Source organism: Podarcis tiliguerta (genome assembly GCF_965153285.1).
Source record: "Podarcis tiliguerta genome assembly, chromosome: 12".
Lineage (NCBI taxonomy): Eukaryota > Metazoa > Chordata > Lepidosauria > Squamata > Lacertidae > Podarcis > Podarcis tiliguerta.
In genome coordinates this window covers 20,254,545-20,271,278 of record NC_139545.1, presented here as the reverse complement: position 1 = coordinate 20,271,278, position 16,734 = coordinate 20,254,545, and the positions used below count along the sequence as shown (strand labels likewise).

Below are 16,734 nucleotides of genomic sequence, written 5' to 3'. Positions count from 1 at the left end.
CAGGGGATAAGATGAAACCATTCTCCAGACAATAATGTCACTGCCAATAACCTGAACTGTGATTGGGGTATGGTGGAGCAACAGTGAGCTTGGGACTGCATGGATACACTAGAAGGGCCAACTAAGCACTCCAGTTGGTATACCTGAACAACCCCAAAGTCACTGCTGGCCCAGCCCAGCCCCTTCCAGGTAAGCAGCAATGACGGCAATATCAGGAGGGTGGATCCTCAGCTCTGCCCCATGCATGGGCCAGAGTTGAATACGAAGGGGATGTAAAATGGAGCAGCCACTGGAGGTCCAGCTTTAGGGAAGGTTGACTGAGAGAATAATGGGCTGTGCAAAAGAGTTCTGATCACCATGTGTGATTGATATATGCATCCAAACATAGTGGCGTAGCGTGGGTTGTCAGCACCCAGGGCCACATAGAGGGTTGGGTGGGAGGGAGAGAAATGAACAGAGTACGCATGCACATTCACTGCTTAATGGAGTCCACGCCACCCAGGAGATGGCAGCCGCAGAGATCAGAAAAGAAGAATTGTTCCATTGTCTGGAGAGGAAACTTCCTGGTTCGCATGGAGAAGCCATTCTCAATGCAGCCCAGCATCAGAAGTGCATAGCTGTATTGAGGCAGCACTAGGTGTTGAAATCTTCCACCCCTAACCATTTTGCACCCCAGGCAACTGCCCCTGTGGGCCCTCCCTACGTTACTCCATTGTCCAAATGATACACTACTAAGTCCTCTAAAATGTTACTTAACTGGAATTAAAAAGGGCAGTGTTTGTTCAAGTGATAAAGGAACAAAGTTGGTAATTGTTTTCATCCAATCTATTACACACAAAATGTCAAGGCAGAAAAATATGTCATCATTAAAAGGCAGACAGGCAGGCTACCTTCAGAAACTGTAGGGAAACCATAATCATGACATATATTATGAAGCCAATGAGACAAGTAGAATTAGAGCAGATGTCATGCCAGCCATACTAGAATAATTTACAGAGTTAAAGCAGTGAGTGCAGCTGTCACCCCCCCCCCCAGCACCCACTCAGAAACACTCCTGGTGCTACACTTAGGGCAAAATGAAGCATACTAGACCTTCTTTAACCTTCATGTGGCACATGAAGTTGGAATGCAACCTTTCCTTTGGCCACGGGTGAGATCTATAAAACCGAGTTATTGGGTTTTTGATAGACATCTCTATGCTTGGCAAGTCACAAGTTGTTCATCTTAAGTTTCACAGACAATTCAGTTCCGTCCCACTGCAGCAGAAGTTCTTAGATTTCTAAAACAGTTTTGGCATGTGGAGGGAGTTTCTGAGCATTTGCAGAACAAGTGTATTTTAAAAAGGAGAAACTGAAGTACAACACTGTGGCAGATAAAATTAGAAGAGACTGTTCAGCGCAGAGCTGTCAGCACAAATATCTGAAGTTGGAAAAATATGGAGAGAACACTGAAGGTGGCACATTTAGGATAAGCAAGAGGACTGAGCTCCGACTGAGAGCAGAAACTGGGCACAGCTTTTTTATATACCCAAGGAGTGGACCAGAGAAGAGAGGCAGGGCAGCAAACAAGAAAGCTACAAAGCTTATGTGCACCACTTACACAACGCTGATGTCTGCTGTACCCAGAGGTGTGCCAGCACATAGCAATTATATTTTGAAAGGCATAAATAGAAGAGAATATAATTGCCACAGTTCTTCAGACCATAGTAACAGTGGCCGGTGAGGCAGCATGGGCGGGGCACCATTGTTTTCCCAGCTTCCCAACACAGCAGGTTATGCTGGTGCTTAAAGGTAAAGGTAAAGGGACCCCTGACCATTAGGTCCAGTTGCAGACGACTCTGGGGTTGCGGCGCTCATCTCGCTGAGGGAGCCAGCGTTTGTCCGCAGGCAGCTTCTGGGTCATGTGGTCAGCATGACTAAGCTGCTTCTGGCAAACCAGAGCAGTGCACAGAAATGCCGTTTACCTTCCCGCCGGAGTGGTACCTATTTATCTACTTGCACTTGACGTGCTTTCAAACTGCTAGGTGGGCAGGACCTTACCAAGAGGGAAATGGGCAAGGGTGAGATACAGGAAGACTGGCCAATGGAACACATTCCAGTGAAGCCCATCTGATGCTCCTTCCACCATGTACTGTATCGGACCAAGCTCTCTTTGGCTCACCCACCCACTCTCAATAAGTGCCAGTGACCCACTGTGTTGCAAAGCAACGGGGTCTTCTCCATACTACCTAGTGGGTCACCACTGGACCATAGAGTAGGGATGGGTAACATGTGGCCCTCCAGACTTAAACCCCCATCAGGATTAGCCAAGAAATCCAGTGGTTAGGGAAGATGGGAGTTGTAATCCAACAACCTCTGGAGAGCCAAAAGTATCCCATGCCCACTATACAGCAAAGGAGCAGCAAGCTCAGCATGCTTAGGATACTCCCTGGGCAAGATGCTTGGTTCCTTCTGCACACCTAAATATACAACCTCATGCCCATGACACTTGTATTCTTTTCCTCCCTATGAGAAAGTGGAGGAGTTTAGTGCACATGGAAGATAAAGGAAAGCTAAACATCTGTGATACTGAGAATGCACTAAGATTTCACAGAAACAAAGCTATAGCCAATAGACTTTGAAAAGCCATGGTAAACACGCAGTACTTTTGCCTGATCCTCCCTATATCAATATTTTCTACTAACTAATTTATATCATTGGCAGAGAAACCATTTTGTTATTGCCTTAGCAGTCCCCCACTTGCTAAAATGTGGTTTATGCTAAAAGGGCAGGATATTTTTCACACTCAGATGCAGATGCCCATTTGCCTCCAAAACGATGTACACCTGCCACTGTGAGATTTTGTATCATGCAAGCAACTCTAATAAAATGTTGTGGGGTTGTATCCAATGCTAGTGCAGAATAGACCCATTGAAATGAATGGGTCCATAGACTCTTAGGTCTAATAGTCAAATATGGCCCTTTATGTCCGAGCTAGGGTTAGAGCAAATATTTTACCCATTTCAATTATCGAGCTGAAAATGAGTAAAAGTATCTCCTGCAAATTTTAGAATGTTCAGTTATGGATAAATAACTCATTAGTTTTGAACATATTCGATTTCGCCCCTCAATCCCATCCACTGCCATTGTTTTTGCTAACTGCTTCTGCTTCAATGGTTTTTTTTTCTTGTTGCTGACTTCTTCTTGCATTAGTCAAGTAAAGTACAGTATGTGACCTGAGCTAAGAAGGGATCATTTAGCAAAGATCACCACCTAAGAATTATAACTGGGACATGATGATGTCAGTGAGGATAAACAAAGCCAGAAATCAGCGTAAACGACGGGGCAAACGTTTCTGCAGACGTTGCTACAAAATCAGAAGAGGATAGTTTTTGACACTGCAGAAAACATTCCAAAAACTTTTTGAGTCTATTCCAAGGCTGACCTGAAAACCACTCATTCTATTTTGCTGCCCCACTCACAGGCAACAAAATGGGGGGGGGGAGTGGGGGAGGAAATGGGTGGCTGCCATTCACCCCATAATTCCAATAGGAATTATGCCCCCAAATATTTTTCAGCAGTAACCTGGGAGCTAGGTTAGTTCTAGCGTGATCCAATATAGTAAATTATACTTTTTGTCTCATTGTGCTGCAATGAGCTCTCTAATACCTAGAGAGTAATTTGGCTCAGACTTTTTCTCAAACAGGCACCTAGCAAGTAGACTAACAAATACTCACCTAACGATAAGGACAGACATTGTATCAGAGCTTATTTCTTCTTTTTCCAGTGGTCCGTTGCAACTTTGACAAAGGCTGCTGATTCCCATTAATCATTTCTCAGTTTTTACTATCCCATGTTACAAACCCCACCCGAGCGTTCCATGTTGTGTGGAAATAATTCCCATCAGAAACACAAAAAGGAACAATCGCATCAACAAAGCTGCCATAGAGCGTTAGTTTCAAAAGCACATAAGTAAACATCTGAAAAGACAACAGAGAAGCTTGAGCACTTAGATAGAAGCAAATGTGTTCTAGAACAGATGGTGGCTACACTTCACTGCTCCAAGAAGACCTGACATTTTCCCCTGTGGCTGCTGGTGTGCGGCTTTTAGGAAAATGCCCACAAAACTAATATTTTACAGTTGCTCCTTCATAAAACAGCTAAATCGTGGCTATTCAAAAATGAATAATCACATCCAGTTTACAGATTTTTTAAATGCAATTATCTAATTTACAAACATCTTCAGGTTAGTACTACAAAGGTGGATAGTGATTAAGCATCAGTTGTTTCAAAATTATGCAATTAAAGATCAGTTCTGTCGGAATAAGGCATAACACACGGAGAAGACTACTTGCAAAGGGCCTCAAACTTTGATTCTGTGGGTAGCGAAAAAGTTAACAACCCATGTCAGGATTTCAAACCCATGATTATGGGCTGCTAAATGGATGAAAACTTGCCAAATTGAGCCCTTCACAAGATATTAAAATTATTCAGTAGTAGGCTGAATATTCACAATGGTTTATTTTCAGTACCAAGGTTAATGATCTAGGTAGGGGGAAAGGGATTCACCCACATGAAAACCTACTATTTATTTTTAAATTTATTTTCCATGCCGGCTTTCACCCACTCTTCTGCTATCGTTCTGCTGCTTCAGAACCACTTTTTAACTTGGAAAAGCTTCTTCAACACATGTTACCATGGGCCATGTGGTTATGACTTCACTCTGCATATAGCCAATCAGTCTGGCTATCTGACAACTTCCCTGAGGACAAACAAATCTCTTACCATCTGTGCATTATCTCACTCACCAGAGCAACCCTTCCTGATATAATTTAATTGACTGTCAATTTCCATGAACAGAATTTAGTCTATATCCACCAATAGTGACTTACGATACAGGGCTAATTGCTGCAGAATGTACACCTGAATGCACATCCTATTTATTGCATTATTGTATTGTATTTAAATCTATATGTGAATGTGTCCCTATACATGTCCAGCAGCAAGTAAATATGTGTGACTCTATTGCAATCAGTGAGCTGTTGCCTTGATAACAGAACGCAATCTCTTGCAAACACTTTCACGTACCTTTACCCTTTGCACATTTTGTCAGGGAAGGAAGTTTATGAAATACGTATGCCACCAGACAGCAAACTGCAGCATTTTACACTAGCTGAAGCTTTAGGACACTCTTCAAGGAAAGCTCCACAGGGAAAGCACTGTAGTAGTCTGGTGTAGGGGTCAGATGGGATTACCATGAGGAATTATAGAATATACATCAAGCCATAGTGTCCACAATGAAGACATTGTGTTGACTGGGTTTGATATATTGACAATAATTTCTGATTAAATCCCATAAGATTCTACATTCATGCCCTTTTGATGCCCTTTTGCCTCTGCTGCCCATTTCTCCCTGCTCTTCACAAATCACGTACACACTTAGACAGGCAGGAGTCCTGGGTCATCAAAGACAGTGGGCAAGTTTATTTGATGTAGGATCTTAATCTTAGGGCCAGGAAGCAGATCTCACATTAAGGTGATAACGGTCGCTGTCCTCCTGGCCATCCTCCTTATCATATGTGTATTGCTTGTTTATTACCTCCTGGGTTGCCGGATACTCTTCTTTGTAGTTCTCAACTTATTTACCCCAGAAATATTTGGGCTTAATTAGTTTTAGTGGTATAACTTTCTCCCCACGTGGGTTTGTGGAAATGCTCAGAAGAAATCTGATTGGTTCTTACGAACACTCTGTAAAAAGTTCTTTTGTGAATAAAAAACGGCCCGGGCCAGGGGGCTGCAGACACGGACAAGCACAGAGAGACACGATTATATGCACCCTTCCCAGAGTCTTGCTGGTTCAAGCCTCTGTGTGTATTCTTATTAATCAGAGTTCAATCCTTCCTTTACTTTGCGAACGCAACAGTCTGGCCTGTAGACTTCACAAGCTTGAATAATGGTTGCCAAATATTATTCAAACAAGCTCATAGCTTACAGATCAGGCATAGCAGATATGTCATCAAAGCCACACTAATGAATATTTAATAATAATTTGAACCATAGCTTCTACTCTTAAATCCAAATCTTAATATTTCTGAAATGTTTAAGATCTAATATTTAACTTTACACTACTGTGGTCTAAACCACACAGCCTAGGACTTGCCAATCAGAAGGTCAGCGATTCAAATCCCCGCGACGGGGTGAGCTCCAGTTGCTCAGTCCCTGCTCCTGCCCACCTAGCAGTTCGAAAGCACGTCAAAGTGCAAGTAGATAAATAGGTACCGCTTCGGCGGGAAGATAAACGGCATTTCTGTACACTGCTCTGGTTTGCCAGAAGCAGCTTAGTCATGCTGGCCACATGCAAAATGAGAGCCGCAACCCCAGAGTCATTCATGACTGGACCTAATGGTCAGGGGTCCCTTTACCTTTACCTTACTCTTCTAAATTATGCAAGACATCAAAAATGGCTTAGCCAAAGTGGAACCACCCACTGCCCACTTTTTAAAAAGGACTCAAGCACCACTTCAAAAGCATACCTGATGCACTTTCACATGTGAATCTCATAGCCAAGACAGAATATACCAAATAACTTACCATTATCAGTTTTTGGATTCCCGTTGCTGAGCTGCTTTAATCTTTTCTGATGTGATTTGCCATTGTAGTGGATCTGTGCCTGAGCAGCAGAGTTCAGCTGAATGTTGCACACATTGCACAAAGTAAAACTGCTGTGTTTCTTCTCCCTTTCTTTCTTTTCCTCACTGTCATCAGGTGTCAGGTCTGCCTCGCCTTCTCTTTCATGAAAACACGTGAAATTTGCAGTATATGGTACATTGTCTTGAGATGGATTAGGACTCCAGGGTTTCTTCATAGTTTCTAAGATAAACAAAAGAGAAAACTATGAGTGATGTGTGTACCGCGCATCTAGCACTTTCATCCTGTGGAAATTTGGTGGTCTGCACTTAGTGTCAATGGAGCAAGGTTGTGTTTCTCACATGGTATCAGCAATGCCTGGTTGGCTGGTTAGTGTGGCTCCCTGGCCCTAACGTCAGAAAAATCAACATGCCATAGGGGGGCCAAACAGTGAAGTCCCTTCTACACATATAGAGATACAATTTCAGATCTGGTGGGGAATCATATTTTTGACTGCTTCCATTTTCCCTTGATGGCTTAGTATTCTCTTTACAGTGAGTTTATTTAAAATAGAAGATCATTAAAAATTGAACCCCATTGCTTGTAGTTAGAAAAGACAAAGTCAGTTCTGTTACTTCCACTAACTCTAGTGTATGGAAAGACTCAACCACAGCTATCACAGAAAAAAACACTATGTGGAGCAGCTTAAAGGTCTTCATCCAAATCACAAATTGAGAAATCTGATTTCTAATAATGAATTCAAAAATTACAGACATTGAAGGTTATTAATCTAACTCACATTTGAAGATAGTCTAATTAATTACTTCTTTGAACTACTCACAGTGTGATCCTATACATGTCTGCTCAGAAGTAAGCACCACCAAGTTCAATAGGACTTACTTCAGGTTTAAGGATTGCAGCCCAAGACTCTGCTTTATTCAAGAAATCTAATATATTTTTAAGGCTCCCAAACCTCCTCTTTACATGTGCATAGCGCAGAATGGATGGCATTTTAAACACTTCACACAGTAGTGCACTAAACTTTACAATTCTAACACAGTAGATCTTGTGATATTTGGAGTTTTTCCCCAACGCTGTCATTCGGTAATCATAAATCTCATTAGCTGCAGGGAAATGCTTCAAAATATTAAGTGATTGCATCTTAAAGACTCAGAATCCAACAGGGAAATTTAAAATGTACTAATCCCTAGTAATAATTAGCAGTTCTTTATGAAATAAGGCCAGACTCCTGAAAGCATAGGCGTGTGCTGCGATACTGAAGACAATGTGATTTGTGCACATTTTCAGGATAAAGGCCCAAGAAACGAAAGTGTTAGAGTTTAGTAACTGGTAAGTTAAGTTGCAGCCAAGAAAGACAGACTCCAGCTGCAGCGCTGCTGGAAAATTGCTGTACAATTTGGACAAGTTACAATATTTCACATCAGTGTAACCAGAGTTACATACTGTGTAAAATGGAGCTATTATCCTTTTTCGGACACATAAAACACTGTGAGAAGTACAGATGGAGCCTGTGTTAATACCGAGAATTACTGAAACAGATAGAATTCTATCTAACAGATAGAATTTTCAAACACCATTTTTGAAGACAAATATGACAGAGCTTTTTCTGAGTCATTGCTTAAACATACAAGAGGCACTTACTTCAGACAAAACACTTACGAAGGACACCAAAATTAAGTTAGCCAACTTACCATAACTGGTAAAAACCACAAATTATAGTTGTGTTTATGAAAACATGTATCATTAGTATCCAGGATTTCAGATATTTTGGTGAACAGAGATCATAGGCCAGCTAAAAGCAAAATGTTAAGGAATAAAATGGTCTACCCCTTAAACCAGATATTCTAAAGGTCTTTAACTGCAAACTTATGCTTCTGCTTTCTTTTTTGTCAATCACTCATAGCCGAGTAAGATAGTCTTTCATCAATAAGGTCTTAACAGTGCGTCTGTAAGTGACTGTGGAAGCCAATTTTAGATCCACATGTCCTTCCACAGTGGGGACATAGGTTTCTGGGTGTGGGTTGAACATGGTGAGGATTTGCCAAACATGCCTTCCTCTTAGCTTGTTTCTGCCTTTCGTCCTGAGTTCATGCTTCTTCAAATCCATCACGCCTTTGGTAGAGGCCATTCTCCAACTAGAGTGCTCACAGGCCAGTGTTTCCAAGTTGTTAATATTTATACTACTAGATTTGCCTTGATATGCACATTTACCAAGAAGTAAGTCCCACTGAATTCAATGGGTTTTACTGATTCAGCATAACAGGATCATGTTGTATTTCTGAGATCAGTCATGAATTTTTTAGATGATGTCAGAAAAACATATCTCTTTCCATCTGCAAAATGGGGAAAATGCTATAGCTTAGTTGTACGCTTTGTGTCCCCATTTCAGTACCCAGCATCTATAGAGTGGCTTGGGAGTGTAGACCAGGGGTAGTCAACCTTTTTATACCTACCGCCCACGAATGCATCTTTCTTGATGGTAAAATTTCCTTAGCGCCTACCAGTGCTCAATGGAAGGAGAATTCAGCTTGTACCATAGAACCCCCTACCATCCACCTAGAATCCTGAAACGCCCACTAGTGGGCAGTAGGGACCAGGTTGACAACCCCTGGTGTAGACAATACTGAACTAGATAGACCAATGGCCTGACTCCCTATAAGGTAATTTTCTATGCCTCTATATTACTATAAAAGGTGACTGTAAAAATTATTGAAAAGTTAAATTAAGAGCAGAATACAAAATTATTTTTTATTATTATTTATAACATGCCAGTGTGCATGTTGCCATCTGGAGCTCTATGATCAATTTACAAAGTTCCTGATCACAACGAGTTTATAATCTAAAACTGACAGTGGAGAAACTATGAGGTAGGTAGAGATCAGAAAGTCGAGAATGCCTGGATAAAAATCCAAAAGGAATGAAAGTATATAAAGAACTTCTCAGAGTGTTTTTGCCTGATTAAACTAGTGCCGAAAGAGCAAATATTCCCTGAGGAAGGCAGCAAGGATTCTGTATCTACTATCTCTGGAAGAAGGAACAAAAGAGCTATCATCTGTCAAAAGAATATTTATTTATTTATTAAAAGGTTAAGCCACATCCGCACTAGAATTTCCCAGGAAGAGGTATCAACTGTGAACAAACTCTGAGAACTATAGCTCTGAGAGGGGAATAGGGTCCTCCTAATAACTATCAGCATCCTTAACAAACTACAGCTCCCAAAATTATTTGGGGGAAACCAAGACTGTTCAAAGTAGTACCATAGTGCTTCAGGTGTACCGTTCAGATGGGGCCCTAAGACTTACAAAAATACTATTAGGAGGAGGACAAGCATAAATCTTAAATGCAAATAATGACATAACATCAGCATGCCCGTTTCTGTTTTTCAACATCCATGCATCTTCTGCATTGAAAGCATTCCCCACTAGAGAGCAGTATGAATTTAAAATTACAAATACTTTGTGTGTGTATACATATATAGATAGATATATATATACACACACACAGGATAATAACTATGTTTTTCTATACAACCGCACAAATATTTTCTAATCTTTTGAGTCATTTTAAAACCTAATATACAGGAAAAATTATGTACATTTTGTGGTTAACATGAGCCAAATAGAAAATGTGCATAAATACTGATGACTGCGCATTCACATGAAGGAGTGGAGAATGTACACAAATAGGCAGTGTTAACATCTTGTACATAGTTCTGCCAAAATACAGAGTTTCCACCTGAAAACTGCATATTGATCAGATTATATACAAATTCTTGACATGAATTCACATTTTACCAGCAACATTTGAGTCTATGCATACTGATTGTTTGCGCTGCTCATTTGTGAAAATTCATGTAAATGTATGCAAGTGCAGGTCCAGATTTTGACTGTTAAAGGTTCAGGGATCAGTAAAAACAAAAGGGGGAAAAAAGCTTTATGAGATAAGGGGATAAGCAGAGAGTTTGGTGGAGTAGTGAGGTAGAAGAATGGATGAAGTGGATGGTAGAGTAACTCTTGAATTCACAGCCCCTGTCTGGATTCCTTTAACAACATTAGGATGTGCAAAAAATATTCAGGTGACAATTGGCATGGACATAAAGTTATGGGTAAAACTTCATTTTCTTAATACCCATACTGGGGAAAAGAGGCATCTGTTAAATTCCCCTGTGTCAAGACAGAACAGATCCGGGGGGGGGGGGGAGTGTTGGAAATCAATGGACATAACAGAATAGCAAGTTTTTTTCAGAAGTAATTGTAATATTAATAAATGAATGTTCCTCCACTGGTCTGGTGGGGCAGGTCAGGAGTTTAAGCCCATGGGGCAAAGGTGGCAGTTCAGGAGTTTAAGCACCACGGAGAGCTCTAAGTGAGCAACTTGTTCTAGCCCAGGGGTCTGCAACCCGCGGCTCCAGAGCCGCATGTGGCTCTTTTACACCTTTGCTGCGGCTCCGGGGCGGATACTAGCGAGGGGAGGAGGCGCATTGTGCACCCCGACACTCCCTACTGTGGCGGGCGCTGTACTGCCTGTGACGTCGCATGGGGGCGGTGCGTGCATTAGTCACGCACCATCCCGACGTCACCTTCCTGCCCGCTGTCAGATCGTGGCTCTGGAGATATATTTGTTTCAAATGTCGCAATGGTTTTGCGGCTCCCAGGTTTTTTTTTCTTCGGAAACGGGTCCAAGTGGCTCTTTTTGTCTTAAAGGTTGCAGACCCCTGTTCTAGCCAAAGTCAAAAGCAAACCAAGGCTGTGTACACATTACCTGCTTAAAACACAACTATGTACAGTGGTACTTCCGGTTATGAACTTAATTCGTTGCAGAGGCCCGTTCTTAACCCAAAACTATTCATAACATGAGGCGCGCTTTCGCTAATAGGGCCTCCTGCTGCCACCCGTACATGACTTCTGCTCGCATCCTGGGGCAAAGTTCAAAACCAGGAGCATCTACTTCTGGGTTTATGGAACTCGTTAACCGAAGCGTTCATAAGGAGGATGGTACGTAACCCAAGGTTCCACTGTAATTATTTTCCCCGCAATTCAGAGTGAAGCTGGTTGGAGGTGGGGCAGAGAGGAATGCATCAAAATGTATTATTTTCTTAAAATAAATGAGAAGATGGATACAGGATAGGTATGGATTGTGATAAATGTTGTGTTGTCCGCCACTTCCCAAATCAGTGGTGGGAACACAGTGGATTCAGAGCAAATAGGAACGTGTACACAGCCTTATTCCATTTAAGTTTTTGTCCCCAGACTACGTCTCCCAGGTGCTGTCCCCTTGTGGAGAACCTCTGGCCTGCAGACAGTTACTGCTATGTTTCATGACCTTCTGCTGTACATGCTCCCTGTGCTACTGGACCTTTAGAGGACTGTGAGAGACATTTGGTTTGTTGGGCTGAAGGGAAGACATCTATGAAGATCCTGGCTCTGGCTCCAGAGGCCCAGGTGTTTTGGAACGTTGTTCTGTGGGCTCTTCATGTCAGTCAGGCTCAGAGAGCCAGTGTGGTGTAGTGGTTAAGAGTGGTATACTCGTAATCTGGGGAACCGGGTTCGCATCTCCGCTCCTCCACATGCAGCTGCTGGGTGACCTTGGGCTAGTCACACTTCTCTGAAGTCTCTCAGTCCCACTCACCTCACAGAGTGTTTGTTGTGGGGGAGGAAGGGAAAGGAGATTCTTAGCTGCTTTGAGACTCCTTAGGGTAGTGATAAAGCGGGATATCAAATCCAAGCTCTTCTTCAGTAGTCTCTCAGTCTCTAGCAGCAGGCTCAGAGCCCTAAAGTTTATGACTCTGCAGTCTCCAACACTTTTTCTCACTTAGGTATTAGCATAAGAGTTCATTCTCAGAACCAGAGGATAAGTGATCAATTTTTTAAAAGATTTTTTTCCGCTTTATATACATTAAAACATGGAAAACAAAGGTAACTCTTCAGTAAAAAATCTATTAGCAAAATAATTTCAATTTGCTTTTTCTTTCAGATCTGTTCAATAAATAAACAATCCCTGTGCTATGACTGGTACAATGCCTACAGCTACACGTAACAAAAAGAAAGTATTTTGTCTTCGGTGCCTTGTGGCAGATCATTAAAATTGTCCAGGGTGGGCTTTCGAACTTGGAGCAAATTCTATGCTGCATCTCTGCAATCAGCAGGCATTCCCAACCTATAGCTAAGTCCAACAAGTTTAATCTATACTTCAGCAATATATTTATGCTGGAAAGCACCTTAACAGAAGCCTAATTGTGTTAAAATATGCTGCACTCATTTATTTAATTAAGTTCTATAAAAAGAGATGAGCACTAATCTATCACATATGTTATTTAATTAGCAATACATAGCTCTTTCATAATCCTTTGTAAAGGAAACAGAGCACTTTCAGTGGCTTATAAGCAGATTTATAAGCATCACCATTCAAATTCTAAGAAGTTATGCTGCAGTTACTATAATTTCTGCAACACCTATATCTGTGCATGTGACCATCTTATTTCCCTTAGCCTCAGGATCCTAACGAAAACAACTGGAGTTGGTCTCAGTATGAAGAGAAAATGTAAAGTTGTCTGTGTTATATTCTTTTAGAATATTAAGGCTGCTATGAACTTACCTGGGAATACGCCTTATTAAAAACAATGGAACTTACTGAGTAGACATGCATAGGATTGCACTATTAATCTACTACCTTAAAAGGACCCAAGGGGTTCAGCTGAAACTATAAAGCAGTACTTGTTGAATAGAAATAACTACAAAGAAGATTGCGTTACAGACTTTGGGTGGAACTGAACATTGCACTATTTATGAACGTTCCATCTGTGCAAGCATTTCAGTTCACCAGATGGATCAATCCCCCTTCTTCCCTGTGCACTCACAGTTCTGGGGATTTCCTCAAACCCCAACAAGCCAATTTCAGAAGGCACAGCGGATGTGGGGGAAGCCCCATTACTCAAGCAGATTTCTTTGTGCTTTGGGCTTCTGCTGATGGAGCTCATTAACTGAATTCTGCCCATGGGCTTGGATCATAACTAGGCTTCCATCAGCAGAAGGGCTCCATTCATACTTGTGTTTTAAATTTTAACTTTTGTATGTTTTAAAGTTAAAATGCTGAAATTGATTAAAATTACCTCAACTTTCTAAGCATTTGGGTAAGCTTGTCTAAACTAGAATGTTTTTACCAGGCGCCAAAAAGAATACTTTAGTATGGTTTACTCCTCCGTAAAGTGTAACATTCCACTTTGGCTATGCTGGGAACCCCTTTCCCTCGTGTCCATTCCCCCCCCCCTTGTGAGGTTTTCAAGTGAAGTTCTTACATTCTTTCTAATGGACATCAATACCTTAAAAATGATTTTAAGAGAAAAAGCAAGTAGGGGGATCATTTTCTTTCCATGCTCCTAGAAACAGAAGCAGGAGAAACAAGGCTCTTCTGTACTGTTCTGAAAACATCAAATGTAGACTTGCTTCTCTCCTCCCACTGGAAAATGTTGAAGGTAACTGGAACAAAAGCCTGGAAGCTACTGTTGTAATGAAGCTTTACTCTCTTGCTTAGGCTCTGTGGAGTGCTAATGCTAGCCCTGCTGAGTGTGCAAACTCCTTCCAAGGCCCTGTGGCTCATCTAAGCACAGTCAGTAAACTCTTCCAATATGCCTCACTAACCTCAGACTCTGTGGAAAAGCAAATACTTGCATCGTGCATGAGAGAATTCAGAAACTTCTCCTGAGGTTTGATTGAATTAAACTTCATTATCCAAGCCAATTGAGAATAAGACACAGATAAACTCGCTAAAAGTCCTTTGTGAAGATTTCTGTTAGCTGAAATACTGCCCTCCAAGCAAATATCCTATTAAAGACTGAACTGCAGACGAGAGTCATGTGGCTGTGAGAGCTAGCTCAGCGAGCCCTCGGCAATGGACGGACACATTCAAATGATCGTTATCTCAGCAATGTCGCCACCCTGCCCTTTATACACCTCCCTTTGCTGCAGTTGAAGCAGGGTGCCTCTATTTAACCATAGTTTCACATTTCACCTTCGCTAGTAAAATAGGGCTATCAGCTTTGGAACAAGTCAAGATCTGAAACCAACTGCAAACTATTGTAAAGTTACCAGATTTTCTTCAATGAATCCGGGGACACTTTAAATAAATACATACATACATACATACATACATACCACACATTCGGGAAGTTGGTCTGCAGTGATGGCAGGGCAGAGGGGCCACTGCCGCCTTGACCTCAACCGCCATGTTTCCCCTTCCTCTGAGGCTTCTATTTCCTTTCTCCATGAGCCTGGGCAGCCCCTGAGTTGTTGGTTCTTCGGTGGTTGGTTCTTCGGTGAAGCGATGCACTGTGGGTAAGGCATGGAAGGCGGAGGAGGGCCGAGAGCGGTGGTGGCGAGGCTCAGGCAGCATGATGCCTCCCTTCCCATCGGAGCAGCCCCAATCCCATTCCTACTTGCGTGCTGGGAAGCTGGGGAGGGAGGCTTCCCGTTGCCTAAGTGAGAGATCCCTGCCCCCTCCTGCTTGCACGCAAGCTCTGATAGGCAGCGTGAGGCCTCCTTTCATAGCTGAGAGATCCCCGCCCTGCTCCTGCTTGCACGCAAGTAGGAGTTGGGAGGCTGCTCCGATAGGCAGCATGAAGCCTCCCTTCGCAGCTTAGTTGCTGGGGTCTGGGTGGGTGGAGGCAGCCCGGAAGCTGCATCTTTGAGCCCCTGCACCACCACCATATGGGGACTTCCGAGCAGCTTCTGAAGCCAGCCAGAGCCTACTGCTCCAGGCTGCTGAGACTGCCACTGCTGCATTTCTTAGATGAAATCCAGGGACATTCCAGGGATAGAATTTGTCCAGAATTTGTTCGCAATTCCAAGGGCTGTCCCCGGGAAACGGGGACATCTGGTAACCCTAAACTATTGTTTAATATCCTGGCTGGTTCTGAAGCTGGTAAGCATTTATTTATTCATTACACCCAATAACACAGGTTTGGCAAAAAACAAGAAATTATACTTAATTAGAGGCTTCCTAGTCGTAATGTGGCTCACACAATGGAAGGAGTTAAAGGCTTAATAGATAAGTAAAAAGACTTGTGCATACTTCAGTCACTAAGCCAAACTATAAAAATCTCAACTGGGTCAGGGTTCCTGAGGATTATCGCTGAAGTTACTAGGGTTACTAGGTCCTAACTCCATAATTTGCTTGACTCTTTAAGCCTGGTACCTTAAATCAGAGTTCAGCCACATGAAAACTTAAGCAAAAGTGAATTTGTTAGCCTCCAAGGTGCCACAAGGTTCTTAGAGTGCAATCCTATACAGTAGTACCTCGGGTTACATATGCTTCAGGTTACATACACTTCAGGTTACGGACTCAGCTAACCCAGAAATAGTGCTTCAGGTTAAGAACTTTGCTTCAGGATAAGAACAGAAATTGTGCTCCAGCGGTGCGGCAGCAGCAGGAGACCCCATTAGCTAAAGTGGTGCTTCAGGTTAAGAACAGTTTCAGGTTAAGAACGGACCTCCGGAACGAATTAAATACTTAACCTGAGGTACCACTGTACACGTCTATTCAGAAGTGGTACAGATAAGTAGGTGGTACAGATCAGAAGTGGTACAGATAAGTATAAATAGGACTGCAGTCTCCTCTGGGCTTGAGTTTTTCTGCAATAGAATTCACCTACATGGCGGGGGGAACCTAATAAATTATTATGAACGTTATGCAAAACAAAGCTAAGGATTGTACCCTTTGGTGTATGTCATAGATATTTCCCCAAAATGGCTTCCCTATATAGTACCCTTTTGGTACCAGGCTAAATCCACTGTCATCAACAGCTTTTCACAAATCACTCGATTATTGATCACTATGCTTATCGTTCCTCACTGACCTAAACATTTTACACTGCCATTCTCCTGCTGCCTCAGCATCTCTCTGACATTTCTATGGTTGCAAGCTCTCACGTGCAGCGACCCTTTCCTAAAGACACCTTATGGCCATTTAAAGATTTCAATTTTTTTCTGCAATGGTGTGCATTTTTTCCCTTGGAGGAAAAAGTGCCTGGGATGCAATTTAAACTTTCAATCTTTTTATCCATAAAAATTGAGGAAAATCTTAAGTCAAGTGCTTATATTTTCCCTGATATGAC

General features: G+C 42.2%; 1 protein-coding gene across 9 annotated transcripts in view; it reads right to left on the bottom strand.

Annotated features, from left to right (window-relative positions):
• Positions 1-16,734, bottom strand: part of ZNF385D (zinc finger protein 385D) — a 547,534-nt gene that overhangs the window by 298,089 nt on the left and 232,711 nt on the right. For all 9 annotated transcript variants that reach the window (XM_083404986.1, XM_083404996.1, XM_083404995.1 and 6 more), the window contains one exon: positions 6,570-6,848. In XM_083404986.1, the coding sequence (XP_083261112.1) occupies positions 6,570-6,848 (279 nt within the window). The remainder of the gene's footprint in view (positions 1-6,569; positions 6,849-16,734) is intronic.